This window comes from Cheilinus undulatus, linkage group 5 (assembly GCF_018320785.1).
Source record: "Cheilinus undulatus linkage group 5, ASM1832078v1, whole genome shotgun sequence".
NCBI lineage: Eukaryota > Metazoa > Chordata > Actinopteri > Labriformes > Labridae > Cheilinus > Cheilinus undulatus.
The window spans coordinates 50,047,781-50,066,103 of record NC_054869.1 but is presented as its reverse complement, the minus strand read 5'-3'; the positions used below and the strand labels follow the sequence as shown (position 1 = coordinate 50,066,103).

The window sequence follows — 18,323 nt, the reverse complement described above, 5'->3', positions numbered from 1 at the left end:
TTCACCGGACAGCTGTGAGGTTGGTGAGTCATGACTCTCTTTTGTCAATTTAATTGAAAGGCTTTGAGCTGTGGTGGTTTATCTAATCATTTATTTTAAGGTTTATTAAAAAGATTCTCAAAGTGGAGTCCAGGGACTGTCAGAGGCCAGTGAGAGGGTTTCAACATGATAGTTTCATTTAAAATGACAGAATAGGACATTCTGGGAGGTAGTTTCAACTCTTTTTAAACGTATAAATATATCTAAAATTATTCGCAGACAGAGGTCAGTGGGTTTTTTCAGTTTATGGGAATTTTACAGGAACAAAGGGGTTCATTAACATGCAAATACAGTTTTTATGACCCCAAAACTAAAGAACCAACTATGACATATGTGACGCATTACATCCCTGTTCATACATATCACCAACACGACTGTGTCCCTTATTTGGCACAGAAAAGGTTTTCAGCCCCTTAGTCGAGCTATCATCATTGGTAGTTTAATTTTTTATTAAGAAGACAGTACTTTCAAGTCAAATAATTGTCTGCAGCATGTGAACAGGCATGGATTCTGTTCAGGCTATAGCAATGATGATTAGTTATTGGCTGATAAAGACTCTGAAGCTTTAGAACTAACAAACATTGTACTAGGACAGAGGTTCTCAACCTTGGGGTCAGGACCCCCATTGGGGTCGCAAGACACTGAGAGGGGGTCTCCAGATGCCCCCTAAAAAAAACTTTTAAATTACACTGTTGCCACTTTAGACCAATTTTGTCACTTTTTTTTTTACCCATTTTCATATTTTTTTCCCACCAATTTTAACACATTTTTGCCATTTAAAACCTATTTTTGTCAGTTTTAAACTCTTTACACCACTTTTTTTCTGCCTCTTTTTGCCACTTCTAAACCAATTCTTGCCCCTTAGATTAATGTTGCCTCTGTTGACCATTATTGCCGCTATTAACCCCTTTTTACCACTTTTTACATTCAATTTCTCCCATTTTAACCACATTTTACCATTTAATATACCCAATTTTGGTAGTTTAACCAATTTCTGACAATGTCTGCCTATTTTTTCTTTCTCAGTTAACCCTTTCTTGCCAGTTGATATCAATGCTTCAACCCATTTCACCAAATTTCCACGCATTTTTGCCCATTTAAACCCATTCCAGCCACATTTTAACTCCCATTTACCACTATTTATGCCCATTTTTGCCACTTTAACCCACTGTTGCCACTTGTAACCCATTTCTGCTACTTTTAAAATCCTGCTTCATCACCTTTTCCACCATTTTTGCCATTATTAACCCATTGTAGCAATTTTTAAACCATTTCAATTCTTTTTTTTTTTTTTTTAACAAAAGGGTTTTACATTTGTAAGAAGGCTTTTTACTGCATAAATGATTAAAAATATATATTTTTGGCTCTTCGATAAGTGTGGTTATTATTCAGGTTAAATATGAAATATAAATACCACAGCTTAACTTTACAATGGACCAAGAGTTGGCTGACCTCCATGGGCCCCCAGTTTGACTGGGCTCTCCCATTTATCCCCCCTTATGGGCGGCCTTGTCTGCACATGGCTATTCTTAATTGTGCATGGCTGTTAAACCACCTTCAGGTACAGTGGTCCCCGGTCTCTGGTACCTTTATTTTGGGGGTTGCGGGTTCATGAGTATTGCATTTACTGGGTGTGCAAACCAGGGCTGAACTGTGCAGTTCTTTGTAAATAGTACATTCTTCATTATGTAAATGAAACAATAATAACATTTAGATAACCTCTGCTCATTGTTAGAAGCCTAGGAGAACAAACAGAGTTATTATTGAGTCTCTGCAGCCAGGTGAGGCTGCCTCCCTGTGTGTCCCCACATGAACTCTGTCTCCCTGACATCACTCTGAGAAAAAAAAGGCAGAAAAACATCTCTTTCCTAACAGCTGCTGAACCAGGCTAAAGCAAATTCCTCAACCAGCAATCTCTCAGAGCATGTACAAGTGAAAAAACTGTAAATGTGAACACTTTGTTGGATCATAGCAGTATCATTCAAGCAATTAAAGCTACTTACACAAAAGGTTAAAAAAAACACAACTTTTGTCTCAGAGTGAATTTTTCTTTGTGCTTTTTTAAATTCTGCCCACCTCAAATGTGGTGCAAATATTACTTCTTGGTTATTACATTTACCAGTAAAAATGCATTAACTGTAAATAAATGTTTGATTCTAAAACAATCATAAAACTTTATATTTTGATGCAAAATTTTGCAGCATGTTTGTGGATAATAAATACAGACAGTCTATACATTCAGGGGTGTTTACTCTGACAGTGTAAGACTCACAGTCTTAACCTTGCTAAGCTGAAAGATTGGCCAGATTCCATTTCTGTCAGCAGACAGACCCATCTTGCAAAGATTCAGGCTGAAATGTTTCAAACTAACCAGACCAGTCAGTGCGATTTGAGGAGAATGAGGCAGAAGCGGCGAGTTTGTGGTTTGTTGATGTTTATTATTTTCTTCTGAATGGCTGGGGCAGAAGTTTAACAGAGCCTAACGGTGCTCATCCACTTTTTCAGAGACTCTGGTTCTAGAGCAGTGTTACTCAACCCTGCTCAACCTAAGAACCAATTTAAAAAAAAAAAAAAAAAAAAACCTTTCTAAGAGCCACAATCTAAGTGGTGAAAAGTGGCAAAAACAGCTTGAAGTAGCAATAACAACAAGTTAAAGGTGGCAAAAATGGTCAAAAAGCAACAAAATGGGTGAAAAGGGGCAAAAATGGAGAAGAAAAAGTGGAAAGAGTCAGAAAGTAGCAAAAAATGGGTGAGCAGTGACAAAAAAAAAGATTTATAAATGGCAAGAAAAGGTCCAAAAGTGGCAGAAACAAGGCAAAAAAAGAGTAAAAAGTGGCAAAAATGGGCAAAAAACAGGAAACAAGTGGTATTTAGTGGCAAAAGGTAGCTCAAATGGGGGGAAAGGGTGAAAAAGGGCAAAAAATGGGATAAAAGTGGCAAAAAGAAGTGGCTTAAAAGGTCAAACAGTATGAAAAGTGATATTTTTGACAAAAGGAAGCTCAAATGGGTGAAAATGGGGAGAAAAAATGGTGGAAAATGGGCAAAAAATGGGATAAAGTTCCAAAAATGAGTAAAAAGTTGCAAAAAAAAGGCAAAAAAGTAGGGAAAAAAATGTATTTTATGTCAAAAAGTAGCTTAAATGGGGGGAAAATGGTGAAAAAGGGAAAAAATGGGATAAAAGTGGCAAAAAGAAGTAGCTAAAAAGGGCAAAAACTATTTTAAAAAAGTGGTATTTAATGAAAAAAGGTAGCTTAAATGGGTGAAAATGGGGAGAAAAAAGGTGGATAAGGGCAAAAATGGGATAAAGGTTCAAAAAATGAGTAAAAAGTTACAAAAAAAGTCAAAAATGGACAAAAAGTAGGGAAAAAAGTGATATTTAATGACAAAATGTAGCTTAAATGGGTGAAAATGGGATGAAAGTGGCAAAAATTGAAAAAATAGTTGCAAAAAATGGGTAAAAAGGTTGCAAAAAACGTGGCAAAAATGGGCAAAAAAGTTGCAAAAAATTTGTATTTTATGTCAAAAGGTAGCTTTAACGGGATGAAAAGTGGCAAAAAATGGTGAAAAAGGCAAACAGGTTTTCCTCTTTTAAGTTTTTTTTGGGAATAATGTTTAAAATTAAGACATAAAAAAGATACAAATAATCATAAAAGAGCCACATGAGGCTCCAGAGCCACACGTTGAGTATCACTGCTCTAGAGTAAAACTCACCATTTAAACCCTCTATGCACATTTAGCAAAATTCTTATTACAACACTTTTAACACAAGCACCAAGCTAACCAGCTACCTGAAGACTCGAGATGACAAAACATTTGATCTGGCACAAAAACAGCATTGAAAACTGAGAAAATTGTGTACACATTTCTTTATGACAACAAAGGAACTACATATCCCACAATCCATTGTGGTTCACTTTATTCGTTGTTAGTGGTAGTTTTTCCTATCTTCACTGTAGTGTTTAAATTTGAAATGATAATATTGTAGTAAAGTTTTAGGATAGATTGCTTCATATTATGGCAGTATGGATTTTTGTCATCAACAGTGCACAGTCATCGTTCACAGATGCAGTGATATAAAACATAATGTTATACCATCAAGCTTGTGTCCCTAATGTGAGATGTGCTTGTTAAAGTGTATGTAGAACAGATCATTCCTGATAATCAGTCACATAACACACAAACAACATACAAATAAATAGTAAAAGTAATCGTTATAATGATATATAATGGCTCTCAAACAGGATCCGGCTCTGCTCATTCAAATAGAAGAGCTGGCTCTTTGAACCAACTCGTTCAGGAACAGCCCATCACTAAAGTGCGAGAAAAGAAGAGAGGGAGAGGATGGGCCGGGCGGGGCTGAGCAAATGGAGCAGTGGGCACTGTTTTGAATCATCAATCACCCATTTAAATGATTTGGACTGATTGAAATTTTGCATAAAATCAAACCTGTTCTGAAAAAAAAAATGACAGACGAAAATTTCAGTGTCAGAGAGCAAACATGATTAGAACAATATAAGCTCGGTTTTATTTAATAACATGCGAAAAATTCAGATGAAAAAAACTGACCAGTGTGCAAATGCCTTTGGTCTAATATTTCTGACAATAAAGCGAATAATCAAATGGAGAAAGCTCATGGGATTTTTACCTCAAGGACCACACTAGGGAAAACAGGAATTGTGACCAGTTTACAAAACAGGGCTACTAAATCCCTGTATTAAACCCTCATTTGTTGATTAGATTAGTAAATGCTCGTTATCTCCACTAGAGAGCCACAGACACAGTATAAGCCAAGCAAAGTGTCACTATCTTCAAGACACCACTTCCTGTTTTCACCAGTTAGTGCACCTCAGACCATGAGACGATCAGCAGATCGACACACTTAAAGCAGTCTGAAAATTCTGCTTTAAAAATGTGATAAAAAGCTGTAAAACCTGAATAATCTGGTCACATCAGAGGTAGAAGTGTTCATAAATGTATTCTTTTAGCTGAACACCAACTGTGAGCCACAGGGAAATACTTCTGCGGAGTTATTAACATCTTAATGAATCCCCGGTGAGTTCAAAACTTTGTTGGCCTTTAGTGTACTAGCTTAAGGAAAACAGACAATGTGGGCTGTTAAGTTGAAAACTATTGTTTCAAAAATGAAGCAAGGTTAAAAGATCTGTTCTCCAGTATTTCTTTGTGTTTGGTGCACTTTGTCATGCTTCAGAGACTGTTAACACTATTCGTTAGCACTATGCGCTCTAATTCTAGCACTAATTCTTCTTGAGCAGAAATGCTAACTGCTAACGCGGGGTGCTAACCGCTAACGCAGGTTGCTAATCCATGATGTTACGTTGAGTTATATGCTTTGTCACTTCATGTTGAAGCAACAAATGCTAATTGTGAAGCTAATTGCTAACTCAGGTAAGTGAGGCAGCTCAGATAGTGCAGTGAGGCCTTTAAGGACATTTCACCTATTTTGTTTTGGGATAGTTAGCCCACTTTAATGGTTTAAGTGCAGTAAAGATGTGGTTTTAATAATTTATTCTGATAAAAAAAATAAAATAAAATTGTGAAAGTAATCTGAAGTAATTACTGCATTTATTTCATGTTTTAGGAGATAAACGAGAGTAAGTGGTTTCAGAAGGTAACTTTCATTTATTTGTATGAAACACCTTGACATTTGGTAATTCATGTGGAGTAATTCATGCTTTTGGTGCTGAAAACTTACTGTCACAATACTTAGCAATTCATTTCATGCTGTTTGGATTTATTTCATGGGTTATACAGTGGATAGACAAGCTACAGTGGATTTAGAAAAGAAGTTAATGAGGTCTAATGTTAAGAGAGAAATAGAACCAGATAACTCACAGTTCTGCACTGTCTGTGTTGGCTGGTTAATTTCATCTAGTAAAGAACTGGAGCACAGATGAATGTTATGATGGTGAACCTGGCCCGGCGAGACCGAGGACAGTCAAGGACACGGTGTGGCCAGCAGATTGACCCGCCCCAGAGGAGGTCAGAATTTCTTGATTCACTTGTTCAGATCCAGATAAGACACACACTGTTAACCTGCCCAGGCAGTAATAGACTGACACTCAACACATACACACATCTGGATTCCTCAAACCAGACCTGAACTCTTTGGGTGTTTTGAACGTTTCAAAACCCCTCCTGACAGAAGAACATCCGGCTTGGGAGGCCAGCTCAAAGCAACTGTTTGTTTGTTTGTTTTCCACTTTATTTTAAAGAGCACTCTATTGTGTTAATATTGTTATTATTATTATTAATGTTTCTCTAAGGTGAAGAGGTATTACATTTTTCGAGTGTTCAAACATTAACTACGTTCTGTCATTTAGGGTTCTTTTGAACCTAGAAGATGTCTAGTTTCTCATCAGCCCCAACAGGTCAAGAGCAGAGGTGTTACAGATGCAATATGTAATGCATAAAGTCAGGAAAATATACTCTCACTGGGTCCTGACTTTTTTGGATGTTATCTATCTGGAGTTAGCTACAGCTCGCATAAATGGAGCTGGAGAGACTAGTCTACACAGTTGGTGCTCTGCAGCCGACTCTCTAAAAGAGCTTTTGAAGTGAATTCTTTTTTAATAACTAATCTGTTCTGAGCAATTTTATTTTCCTGTTAACCCACAAGGTCCATGGTATGAATGTGGAGACAAAGATACTTGTACATCTCTGCTAGAGAACTTGTGCTGGAAAGGTCGGAGCTGTGTAGTACACTTGCCATAACCTGGTATACAAACATAAGTTGTCATATGTCTTCCTACATTGCTACTTATTAATCCTTGTACACATAAGGAACAGTTGTTTTTTTGTTTTGTTTTGTTTTTTTTTGTTTTGTTTTGTTTTTTGTTTGTTTGTTTTTTCCTGGGATGGGGGTATTTCTCATATGCTTATTTTCTGTATGTTTCTTATCGATATTATTTCTGTTGTATATTGTAAATTTCTTAAAATCTAATAAAAAATTTGATCACACAAAAAAAAGGAAAATATACTCTCACTATATGTGCTTTATTGATAATTCATTGTGAATTTGTCCATAAATTCAATTAAATAACGCTTGATTAAAATATTGGACACAGTTTTAGTACTGTCAGCATGAATGCATTAATCACAATGTGCTTAAGGTCCATAATTGTGCATTCACTTTTTCTAACCATGATTAATCATATACCTTACTATCCCTTTCAGCATAGTGGTTAAGAAATGCATTGTCCCCCTGCAGCAATCATGATATCAAATAAGTCGACCACTGTGGCGTTTAAAAAGCTCACAGACAGCTCAGTGGACCGGTCACATCATCTGAACCTTCTGTTCTCTTATTTCCTTTTAGATCCATAACAACTGTTCATGTCATAATCTACTCAAAGTTCAATCTTTTCTTTCAAAAGAAAACACGAGAGTCAGTTTTTCCTTTAGTTTAAGACTGAACAGAAATCCAAATAAAAACAGATTAAAAAAATCAGAGTAAAAATACAAATAGTGGAATTATAAAGTAAAAAAGAGGAGGTTAATCATAAATAATTATGATTTAAAAATGAATCATCTCACACCCTTCCTGTTCCTACTAAACATGTAGAAATTTTCATCTGTGGTGACAGGATGTCTAACAGGGTCACACTCTACATGGAGCAGAGCTTCAACAGCATCATTTAGTTTTAACAAACCCTTGTCAAAAGTACCAGGATGTTTGTGCATTGACTTGAAATAAAACTTTGTCATATGGGGCTCCTAAATCTACAGTTGGGGGGCCACTGAGTACCATTAAGTGGCTTATGTTGAACCATGACAATAGATATTACTAATTCTAGGATAAATCATGGAGAAGAATACAATAAGGAAGTTTTGATGGAGATCTATTTGTAACTAAAAAGACCCAACTTCAACTGATGAGCCATTAGGGAAGATAAGATTTTACCCCATCCAATGATGTAGTAGAGCTTCATCCTGCGGTCCTCGCTGATGTTGACTGAGACGACTTTGCTCCAGAGTAGGAGACCCTCCACCAACATCCAGGAGAAGGAGGCCATGAAGAAGAGGTGGAGCAGTGCGGTTACCGCAAAGCAAGCTGCCTGCAGAGACATACAGACAGACAGAAAATATGACTATTAACCTTAACTAACACAAAAATCTATGATAAAAAATTGTTGTATGGGAGAGATTTTCTTTTGGACTAGTATATTATTTGACTGTGTTAGCTACATAAGCCCTTTTTGTCATGAAGGTTTGTCATAAAAGCCTAAAGAGATTTTACTTTTGTGGTAGTTCAGAGTGTATAATAGTATATTTCATTTGAAGCCAAAATGACTTATAGGACATAAGCTACTCCTGAGAACATTCTGCATTGTGAGTCATACACATGTCCAACAATGAACTTGAGTTTATATGTGAAACTATCAGCTGAAATTATTACCATATAATAATCTTAATTTTAATATTTGACTTAAAGGAACTTCAAAAACATTATGTCTTTTCTCTACATTTATCCATTCAGAACCTGTTGTTTTAAAGTTATATCTATAGAAAAGAAAACCTCATTCTTCCTAAACAGCACGGTAGAGTATTGTATAAAAACCTTTCAGTGGATTTATGTGACTGCATTGTGCTGTGTTCTATTGAGGCTACTGTGGACAGACGGGTCTGATTTTTTTGTGTGAATACTTTTATTATGTAGGAAAGAAGATAAAAATAAGCTTTAAATGTTTCCCCCATCGGAACACACCTTAAACTACAATGCAACTAACACTTTACTATAGGGTACATGGCAACTGGTGTACAGTGCTAATCAACAATATTCACCCTCTCGTATGTTTGATTCTTATATAGTTTTTAATCAATCATGGTAAACATAACTGGGCTTTTTTGACAAGATACAAAGACACTTCAAAACTTTTAATGTCAAAGTGAAAACAGATTTCTACAAAATAATGTTAATCAAATAAAAGCACATCACTTGTGCACATCTCAAATTGACTGGGTCACAAATGGTACAGCCCCCGAAGTGGCTGCTCCCCAAGAGGATCCATCCCATAAATTTCCCCCTCCTTCCTCCTTAACCGTCTATACTTGGAAGTATACAATAACTCTGCTCATAATTAAAGACACATGTCTGCACCTTCTTAGACAAGAACTCACACATCACATAAAAAAACTTTCCTCTCAATACCAGAAAACAAAACCACCTGATCTTCCCCATTATTTTTCTTTTATTCCTTCTTTGCCATTTGTTTTTTTCTGTTTTTTTTTCCCTTGTCTTAACTGATAATCTGATTTGTCTTTGTTTTGATGTCTGCATTCATTTAACTTTATGTTCATAATTACATTCACTCTCTATGTTCTTTTTGCCCGTCTGCTCTGTTACTGTGTTTTATGTTGTATGGCACTTGTGTCACCCGTGTCGTTTCACACTTTGCCTAATAAAAACAAACAAAGAAAAAAACATGTCATGTAAAAAGTGACATAAATAATCACCCGCTTTAAAGTGACTGGCTGAATTCAACAGAGGTCCAGCCAATTGGTCCTAGTTGTCTCACAGTTAGTGAAATGGGGATCACCTGAGTGCAGTGAATGTGTCTCAAATGATTTTGGTGTGAACACACCTGTGTCTGGAAGGCCAAGTCACTTTTTATCAGTATTCCTGGCTACCATTACACCATGATGACAAAAGAACACTCCAAACAACTCAGAATAAAGATTATAGAAGTATAAGTCAGGAGACAGATACAAAAAAAAAAAAAAAATAAAGCCACTATACATCAGAGTTCAGTTAAATCCATCATGAAGAAATGGAAGGAATATGGCACATGTGTAAGGGTGCTTTCACACTAGGGGCCCGGTCCTGGATCTGACTGCACTTGAGCCCAAAGTCTGGTTTGTTTGGGTAGTGTGAATGCAAACGAACCGCGCCCAGGCACCCAGCCCGTGCCCACTTGGGGAGGTGGTCTAGGGCATGATTCAAGAGGACTCTGACATGGTTCGGATGAGATGTGAATATGTCATATCAGCTTTATGACCTCATCGTAAAAACAAAACTTCTTTCAACAGCGCAGAAATTTATTCACATTTTTCCTCAATAAAAAGTGGACATCATCAAAATCCAGCCAATAAATGGTCTGTTGTGACTCCTCTTAAGGATGAACACAAGTTGGAGTCATTGAGAGGAGGTGCAAAGGCAATAAAAGTCTCTTGCCACCTCAAAAACTGCTGTATCTGCCCAGCACGAGCCCATTTAATCCTCTGAGCTGCACGTAGATGTGCAGATACGAAGAACGAAGTTGCTGGCATCTTAAAAAGTGATTTTAATCATCCATGGCTGCAGGATGGCCTTTTTGCTGAGTCAAAACAAAAGCAGTCTTCGCTCAGGTCATTACTCCAGTGGTTGCCATGGTAGCTTCTTCTTCTTTCTCCTCCTTTGCGGGGTTGTAAACCAGCTACATACATTCCGCCACCTGCCTTTTCAGACTGAGTAAATACACTAGTGGGCCTGGGCACAGTTTGATATTTCTAGTGTGAAAGCAAGCCAGTGGAGGGAAGGGGGAGTGGGAGGAATCGCACCGCTGCACGATTCGAAACAACTGGGCCTAATGTGAAAGCGCCCTAAATCTGCCTAGATCAGGCCTTCCTCACAAACTGAATGAGCATGCAAGAAGAAGACTAGTGAGAGAGGCCACTGTGGGAGACTCCATGGTCAAGTGGAAGAAAAAGCACCAAGAAAATTGTGTTTTGTGGCCATCAGACAGGACACTATGTTTGGTGGATACCAAACACTGCACATCAATGCAAACACCATCCTCACTGTGAAGCACGGTGGTGGCAGCATCATGCTGTGGGGATGCTTCTCAGCAGCTGATCCTGGAAGGCTTGCAAAGGTAGAGGGTAAAGTGAAGATGACACAAAATAGAAAAAATCCTGGAGGAAAATGTGATTCAGTCTGCAGGAGGGGAACTAAAAAGGGCTGTTCACACCTGATCCCTGTGCAACCTGACAAAGTTTGAGTATTGCAAAGACGACTGGAGTAACATTGCAGTGTTCAGATGTGCAATCAGGCTTGGATTGCAGCCAGGGGTGACTTAGAATTTTTTTTTCACTTTGACATGAAAGAGGTTTCTTTCTTTGTAATTTTTAAGCCAAATTATATATCGACCGTGATTGATTTATAGAATTAATAAAACGGTCAAACATCTGAAAGGGTCACAAGTACCTCTCACAGTCACAGTTTTTCAGTCTGGATTTCTGGCCTGTTAACTAACAGTTACTGATTGATTTGTCACTTGGTAGTTATGGCATTTTGTTTGCACCTAATTGTAAAGTGATTCCAAAGTATGATATACAAGAGTCTCACCTCATTTGCAGATGCCCAGTCGCTGCACATCAGCAGCAGCTCAGCAGTGCCCAGAGCAACGATCAGGTTCTTGTGAACAGTGGTACGGTCAGATTTAGGGACACTGTGCATGCACATAGACACAAAAAAAAACATTCAGACACGCTAACACACACGAAATAAAGCATCTGAGAAAAGATCTAACGCTAGTTCTTAGGATTTCTCTAAAATGTTCGCTCTGGTGCTGTTGACATATTTGCAGAGCACAATGTTCTGTTTTTTCTCTCCAGTTATTGAAGTGAATCTGGCAGGGTTTTATGAAATGCTTTTCACCCTCTGCGCTTTGCAGAGTGCACTCTGTGATGTTTGTGACTCACCCCACAGCGATGAAGAGGATGAAGGTGAAGAGGAGGCCACACAGAGACACTCCACAGCCGATGAACGTCAGCACCTGCAGAGCTTTTTCGTTCTCCGGGCTCCTCTGACACACACACAAACACACACACAAGCTTTAAAAAGCACACAAACTGCAGATGAAAGCACAAAATACAAAGTGGTGATTGGAGAGAGGAATGTTACCTGGGCTTCATAAACCTGAAGCAGCAATGCAAAATTGGTGGTGTGGTTGCAGTAACACACAGTGTATCCATATTGTTTGGACACTATCTCACAGCCTTTCGTATTCCACCACCCACCTGCCTCCAGTCTAGTCAGACACAAACAGCAAACACTGACATGTCTACATACACAGAGGAATGTTTAAAAGTATTCTCCTATCTAAACTTTGGTGCATTCATCAGATTTTTTAAAATAGAACTGGAGAGATAACTGAGCTATTAAAGAGGAACCTGAGACCTTCGAAATGCCCACGCTTTTTATGTGTGTTCATTGGTCCTTACGTGAGTTCAAAATCCCAGAAGGCACACACCGGATCATAAACAGTACCAGCAGGATTCTGTAAGACATCAAGAATACAGAATCAATCTGTGCGACTGTTAATCAAGACAGCAGTGGTAGGGACGTCACAGGGTGCCAAAGAGGGACACATTCAGGAACACTTTAACATGATGGAGACTGGCACAGGTACCCAGTAACAAACAACCCCTAATTAACCAGGCTAATGAAAGAGGAACTATTGAAAAGGTTCTGATGAAGTGATTGTTAAGCATTGCATTAAGAAACTAGCCAGTGTGATGATCTTCTGAAAGCTATGAGCTGCTTTATAAAATCGATAAGGACTTACTACCTATCTAGAAGTTAACTAGAAGATCACTAATTCACTCACTAATTCAGCATAACTGTACATAATTTTCTGTACCTTATCTTAGATTTATTATCTTTAACACTAAAAAAGATTAACATTTAAAATAAACTATTGGTTAACTGTTGGTTACGCATTTGTTCCCCACTTAATTGGCGGTGAATTTCCCCTTTTCCCTGGTTAACCAGACAGTTTTTTTTCATGTCATGTTTTCCCTGATTAGAAGCTTTTTAACTTGTTCTTTTCCTGTAAAACTAGCGACTAATTACCAATTATTCAAAAATCACTTTTTCTAACAAAAATATGTGCCCTTGACCTGTCCAAAATCCCCTCAAGCAACATCCACTCCCTCCCCCCTCTCTTTCTCCACCTTTCAAGAAATGTGTGCTGAAACGAGCAGATTTTCCCCTCATGATGTCATGTGGGGAGTTAGCCCCGCCCCCAGGTTTGGTTGGCCTTCTTTGCTTGGAAGAAAGTTCTGCCCTCCTCTCCTGATCCTCCTCTTCAGCTGTGATGAAGAAATTGTGCTATAAATGTGGTTAATGATTAATCTGACTTATGTTTAGTAGCCCTATCTACCTACTGGTACCTCTGACCTGATCCTTATCAAAGAACTTTTGAGACCCTCAAACAGCCAGAGCCACACCAAGCCTCTTTTGCTGGCCTCCCTACTGTGACCCCTTTTGATCTTTGCACCTAGCCCTCCAGGCCCTTACGACACCCAGGTGTTGTTTCCTTTTCCTTTAGATGACCCCTCTTCAAGCTGGTCATAATGCCCCCCCCCCCCCCCCCCTTCTGTTACTGTTTCTTTGTTTACCGTTTTGTTCTTTATCTTGTTTAAACATCCTGTTACCATGTATAAGAACCCTTGCTTTACTTTGCTCTGTGTTGGCTCACTGATGCAGCCCTGTGCTGCATCAGTCAGTTCACCAGGATGCTCAGGCATTCTTTAATAAACCTCACCTCACCCACAGCAAATAAATTGGACTTTTGAGTTTTTCTTCAACAGCTGACAGCTGAGAGGAGGATTAGGAGAGCCACATTCTTTAAACCACATCCATTTCCTGAGAGGGGCGGAGTCAGAGGTGGAGTCAGACAGCTCAGTAACATTTAAAGCTACAGACAGAAACAGCTCGTTCTGAGCAGGGCTGAAACAGAAGGGTTTTTTAGACATGCAAAAATCCAATACTAGAGTGTTTTTTTGAGCAACAGACTTCACAGGCAAGTTTTGGGGATCTCTGAGACCAATATAAACTTGTCTTAAAAGAGTAAAATATGTCCCCTTTAATTAGCAATGATTTTTCATTGATTTGATATGTGATTAAGCTGCATTTATACACATTCTTTTCATGTACAGTAAGCAGTTACTAGGGGTGGGAAACATGGAGAAAAAAATCAGGTTTTTTTTATGTCTTCACCATGTCTAGATTTGAATACATTTCTCTTGTATTCTGGTTTCTAAGGCTAATCTTTACCAAGAAACAAACTTATCCACCACATATATTTTTAAACACACTAAAACTGAGTTTAGAAGATAACTCTAGGCTATATTGTGTCTACCTGTCATCCAATGCATGAAACATTTCAATATTCGACATGTTCTCGATGGCCAGGCAAGGTAACAGTAATCCACCAGGAACATGAGCAAAGGAACCCCAGCAGTTCTCACTGTACATCTAAACACATCTAAAATACATAGACATGCATCTAAAACATCTAGAACACATCTAAACACACAAGGCATAATGGGATAACTCTGCACCCCAGAGTTAAATGGCAGTGTGAGGTAATTGGATCAATTGGCTCTCTACAGAGTTGGACTAACACTGAATGCATCAACACTGTCAACTCTAAGGCTGAAGGACATTTCACTCAGAATGGAGATACAATTACAGTTTGGGAGTTAAAATCAACCCTGAAGTGTTTAACACTGAGATTTTAACACTGCAGGTTTTTTTCTGTGTCAGTGAGATATTCATTCTTTTCCTGGACAACTCGCAGGAAGTTACTCATTCAGTCCCTGGTTTGAAATCAGTTTGCATCTCTTTTGTCACTATTCCAATAGTAATGTGGGTAAGTTCACTGTCATGTATCCCCTTGTAACTAGCAGTTTAGAACTCATTGGTTACCCATTAACTACCATGTTTTTGTTACAGTGTCAACTAGATAACTAGCAGTAATGTATTCATTTGTTCTCCAGTTAACAACCCTTCCTTTACTCGTGTATTCCCTGGGTCACAATCAGTTGTTTACTCATTTATTCCTTGGTAACTAGAAGGTAATTACTCTTTCATCTCCCATTTACTAGCAGCTAGATACTTGTTTATTCCCAGTAACCAGCTGTTAATATCTTATATGTTCCCAGGTTTACTAGCAGAGTTATACACATTCTCACCTGCACTCTGTGTTGGAGCTTGAAGTGGACCGCTGTGCTGACCGGCTGGTTGTCTCCAAGAACGGTGGTGGATATAACTGAGGAGCCCAGGACGGTGCCCAAATACCTGGGAATGAAAACAGAATCATATATTACTACCATCTGTTGTTTGGCTCAAAATATATATTCTTTAAAGTTGATAAAGCTCACATAGCATTAGCAGAGGCCCATTAGTAGCATTTCTAATAACAGTTGGCTGCCAATCATGTCTCCTACAGGACCATCTACACCACTCCCCTCTCTGTCCCTGTTCTGTCTGCTCTCGCTCAACAGCTCTCGCTCCATCCATCCATCTTCTCACGCTTATCCAAGGTCAGGTAGCAGCCTAAGCAGGGAAGCCCAGACTTCCCTCTCCCTGGTCACTTCGCCCAGCTCTTCCTGGGGGATCCCGAGGCGTTCCCAGGCCAGCCAAGCGACATAGTCTCTCCAGGGTGTCCTGGGTCTTCCCCAGGGCCTCCGCCCAGTGGGACATGCTTTACCCCACCTCACCAGGGAGGTGTCCAGGAGGCATCTGGACCAGATGCCCGAGCCACCTCATCTGGCTCCTCTCAACGTGGAGGAGCAGCAGCTCTACCCCGAGTCTCTCCCAGATGGCCGAGCTTCTCACCCTATCTCTAAGAGAGAGCCCAGACACCCTGCGGAGGAAACTCATTTTGGCTGCCTGTATCCGTGATCTCGTTCTTTCAGTCACAACCCACAGTTCATGGACATAGGTGAGGGTAGGAACGTAGATCAACCGGTAAATCAAGAACTTCGCCTTTTGACTCAGCTGTTTCTTCACCACGACAGACCGATGCAGAGACCACAACACTGCTGATGCCGCACCAATCCGCCTGTCAAACTCCCGTTCCATTCTTCCCTCACTCGTGAACAAGACCCCGAGATACTTGAACTTCTCCACTTGGGGCAGGATCTCATTCCCAACTTGGAGTGGGCATTCCACCCTTTTTCCGACTGAGGACCATGGCCTCAGATTTGCAGGTGATGGTTCTCATCCCAGCCGCTTCACACTCGGTTGCAAACCATTACTGATGTGGATTAATGGTTCTCTTAGCTTTCTAAAACCTGGGAACAAAAAATAGTGTCCTGGTTGTGAAACTGTAAGCTAAAATGTTCTACCTGTACAAGTGATTGCAACAAAATTAACCCAAGTATCTTTCAGTCTAGTGGTAGAGTCAGGCGTTTCTACATCACTGGATTAGTGGTGCAATCCCAGCTCTTGTAGTTAGATGTTGAAGTGTTGTGTCCTTTGGCAATGTACCTCCTATGGCACAGTCAGCAGCATCTAATGTATATGGTGGGGGTAAATGGGGAATACTGATTGGAACTACACATAGCATTGTCTACAATTAGTTGTGAAAACGTGTATGAAAGGATAAATGCAACATGTGGTAGGAAAACTAGAATAGTATGTTGTAAGTACAGACTATTTACCATGGTATTGAGGATATGAGGACCGTCCTGCTTAAATACTGGATGAAGACGTCCTCCATTGCTACCTGAAGCATAGCTTTGAATCCCTGGTAGCTATATGGACCTTTTAAAGTTAATTCATTATTAGAGACATCATTTACTACAACAGAAGCACTGCTGGCACAGCCTACTCATCACAAATATTTGGGCTCAAAACAACAAAGGTTTGTGGAGATCAGATTTATCAGTGATCTTTAAGCATACGTACACTATATTGCCAAAAGTATTCACTCACTCATCCAAATAATTGAAATCAGGTGTTCCAATCACTTCCATGGCCACAGGTATATAAAATCAAGCTCCTAGACATGCAGGCTGTTTCTACAAACATTTGTGAAAGAATACGTTGCTCTCAGGAGAATTCCAGCGTGGTACTGTGATAGGATGCCACCTGTGCAACAAGTCCAGTGGTGAAATTTCCTCGCTCCTAAATATGCCACAGTCAACTGTCAGTGGTATTATAACAAAGTGGAAGCCACTGGGAATGATGACAAGTCAGCCACCAAGTGGTAGGCCACGTAAAATGGCAGAGCAGGGTCAGCTGATGCTGAGGCGCATAGTGTGCAGAGGTGGCCAACTTTCTGCAGAGTCAATCGCTACAGTTGGCTGCATCCAAGCCATACATCACCAAATGCGATGCAAAGTGTTGGATGCAGTGGTGTAAAGCACGCCGCCACTGGACTCTAAGGCAGTGGAGACGCGTTCTCTGGAGTGACCAATCCCGCATCTCCATCTGGCAATCTGATGGACGAGTCTGGGTTTGGTAGTTGCCAGGAGAATGGTACTTGCCTGACAGCATTGTGCCAAGTGTAAAGTTTGGTGGAGGGGGGATTATGGTGTGGGGTTGTTTTTCAGGAGCTGGGCTTGGCCCCTTAGTTCCAGTGAAAGGAACTCTGAATGCTTCAGCATACCAAGAGATTTTGGACAATTGCTCCTTGCTTTGTGGGAACATTTTGGGGATGGCCCCTTCCTGTTCCAACATGAATGTGCACCAGTGCACAAAGCAAGGTCCATAAAGACATGGATGAGAGAGTTTGGTGTGGATGAACTTGACTGATCTGACCTCAACCCAATACAACACCTTAACACCACTTAATGTCTGGGCAAGATGGTTACAAAGTAGGATAGGTCTCAGAGGGTTAAAGGTTTTGGTAACTCACACCCACCAAAACCTTCTCATTATGATTTTAATCATCATCACATGTGCAGTCTATTTACCATCTACAAACTTTAGGACTGAACTTCAGTCTGTTTCTGAAATATCATCAGTTAAGCTTCAGAAACATTTACAAAACAAGGTGTGAAATGTGCAGGTTCTTTTTGGAAATTTCTGACAAAATAAATATCTTACCAACATAAAACAAAATAAAACTACTTTGCCTGCAAGCACACTCCCCCCTGCAGAGCTCAAGCTTGCCTCTTTTCGCCTTTAGCAAGTTAACTACCTACTATTATGTTGTGCATCTATTTATTTAATTGTATCTTAGTTATCTGATCTCTGTCTCGCCATCTCTGCTTCACAGAGTGTGTGTTTCTGTGCTCTGCACATGCCTCAGTGGAGATGACTGCTTGAACTCTTTTCAAATTGCAGTGGATTTGTAGAAACAGTGGGCCATGCAGTGGTAAATCATTGAAGTGTCATACAAAAGCACTCATGCACTCCTAACCTGGAGCAGCACCCTGCTCTTCAGCCTCTCTATCAAATACTGACCAAAATATAACACGGGGACTTTCCCTTGAAGCACGCCAGGAAAAGTGAGGTTTGATTCATGGTGTCGACTTTTAAATGCCGA

General features: G+C 39.6%; 1 protein-coding gene across 1 annotated transcript in view; it reads right to left on the bottom strand.

Moving 5' to 3' along the window:
• adgrd2 (adhesion G protein-coupled receptor D2) overlaps positions 1 to 18,323 on the bottom strand; it is a 92,225-nt gene that overhangs the window by 39,233 nt on the left and 34,669 nt on the right. The window contains exons 12-17 of the mRNA XM_041788251.1: positions 15,019 to 15,124; positions 12,262 to 12,317; positions 11,942 to 12,068; positions 11,740 to 11,843; positions 11,384 to 11,486; positions 7,961 to 8,114 (exon numbers count right to left, since the gene is read on the bottom strand). Of these exons, the coding sequence (XP_041644185.1) occupies positions 7,961 to 8,114; positions 11,384 to 11,486; positions 11,740 to 11,843; positions 11,942 to 12,068; positions 12,262 to 12,317; positions 15,019 to 15,124 (650 nt within the window). The remainder of the gene's footprint in view (positions 1 to 7,960; positions 8,115 to 11,383; positions 11,487 to 11,739; positions 11,844 to 11,941; positions 12,069 to 12,261; positions 12,318 to 15,018; positions 15,125 to 18,323) is intronic.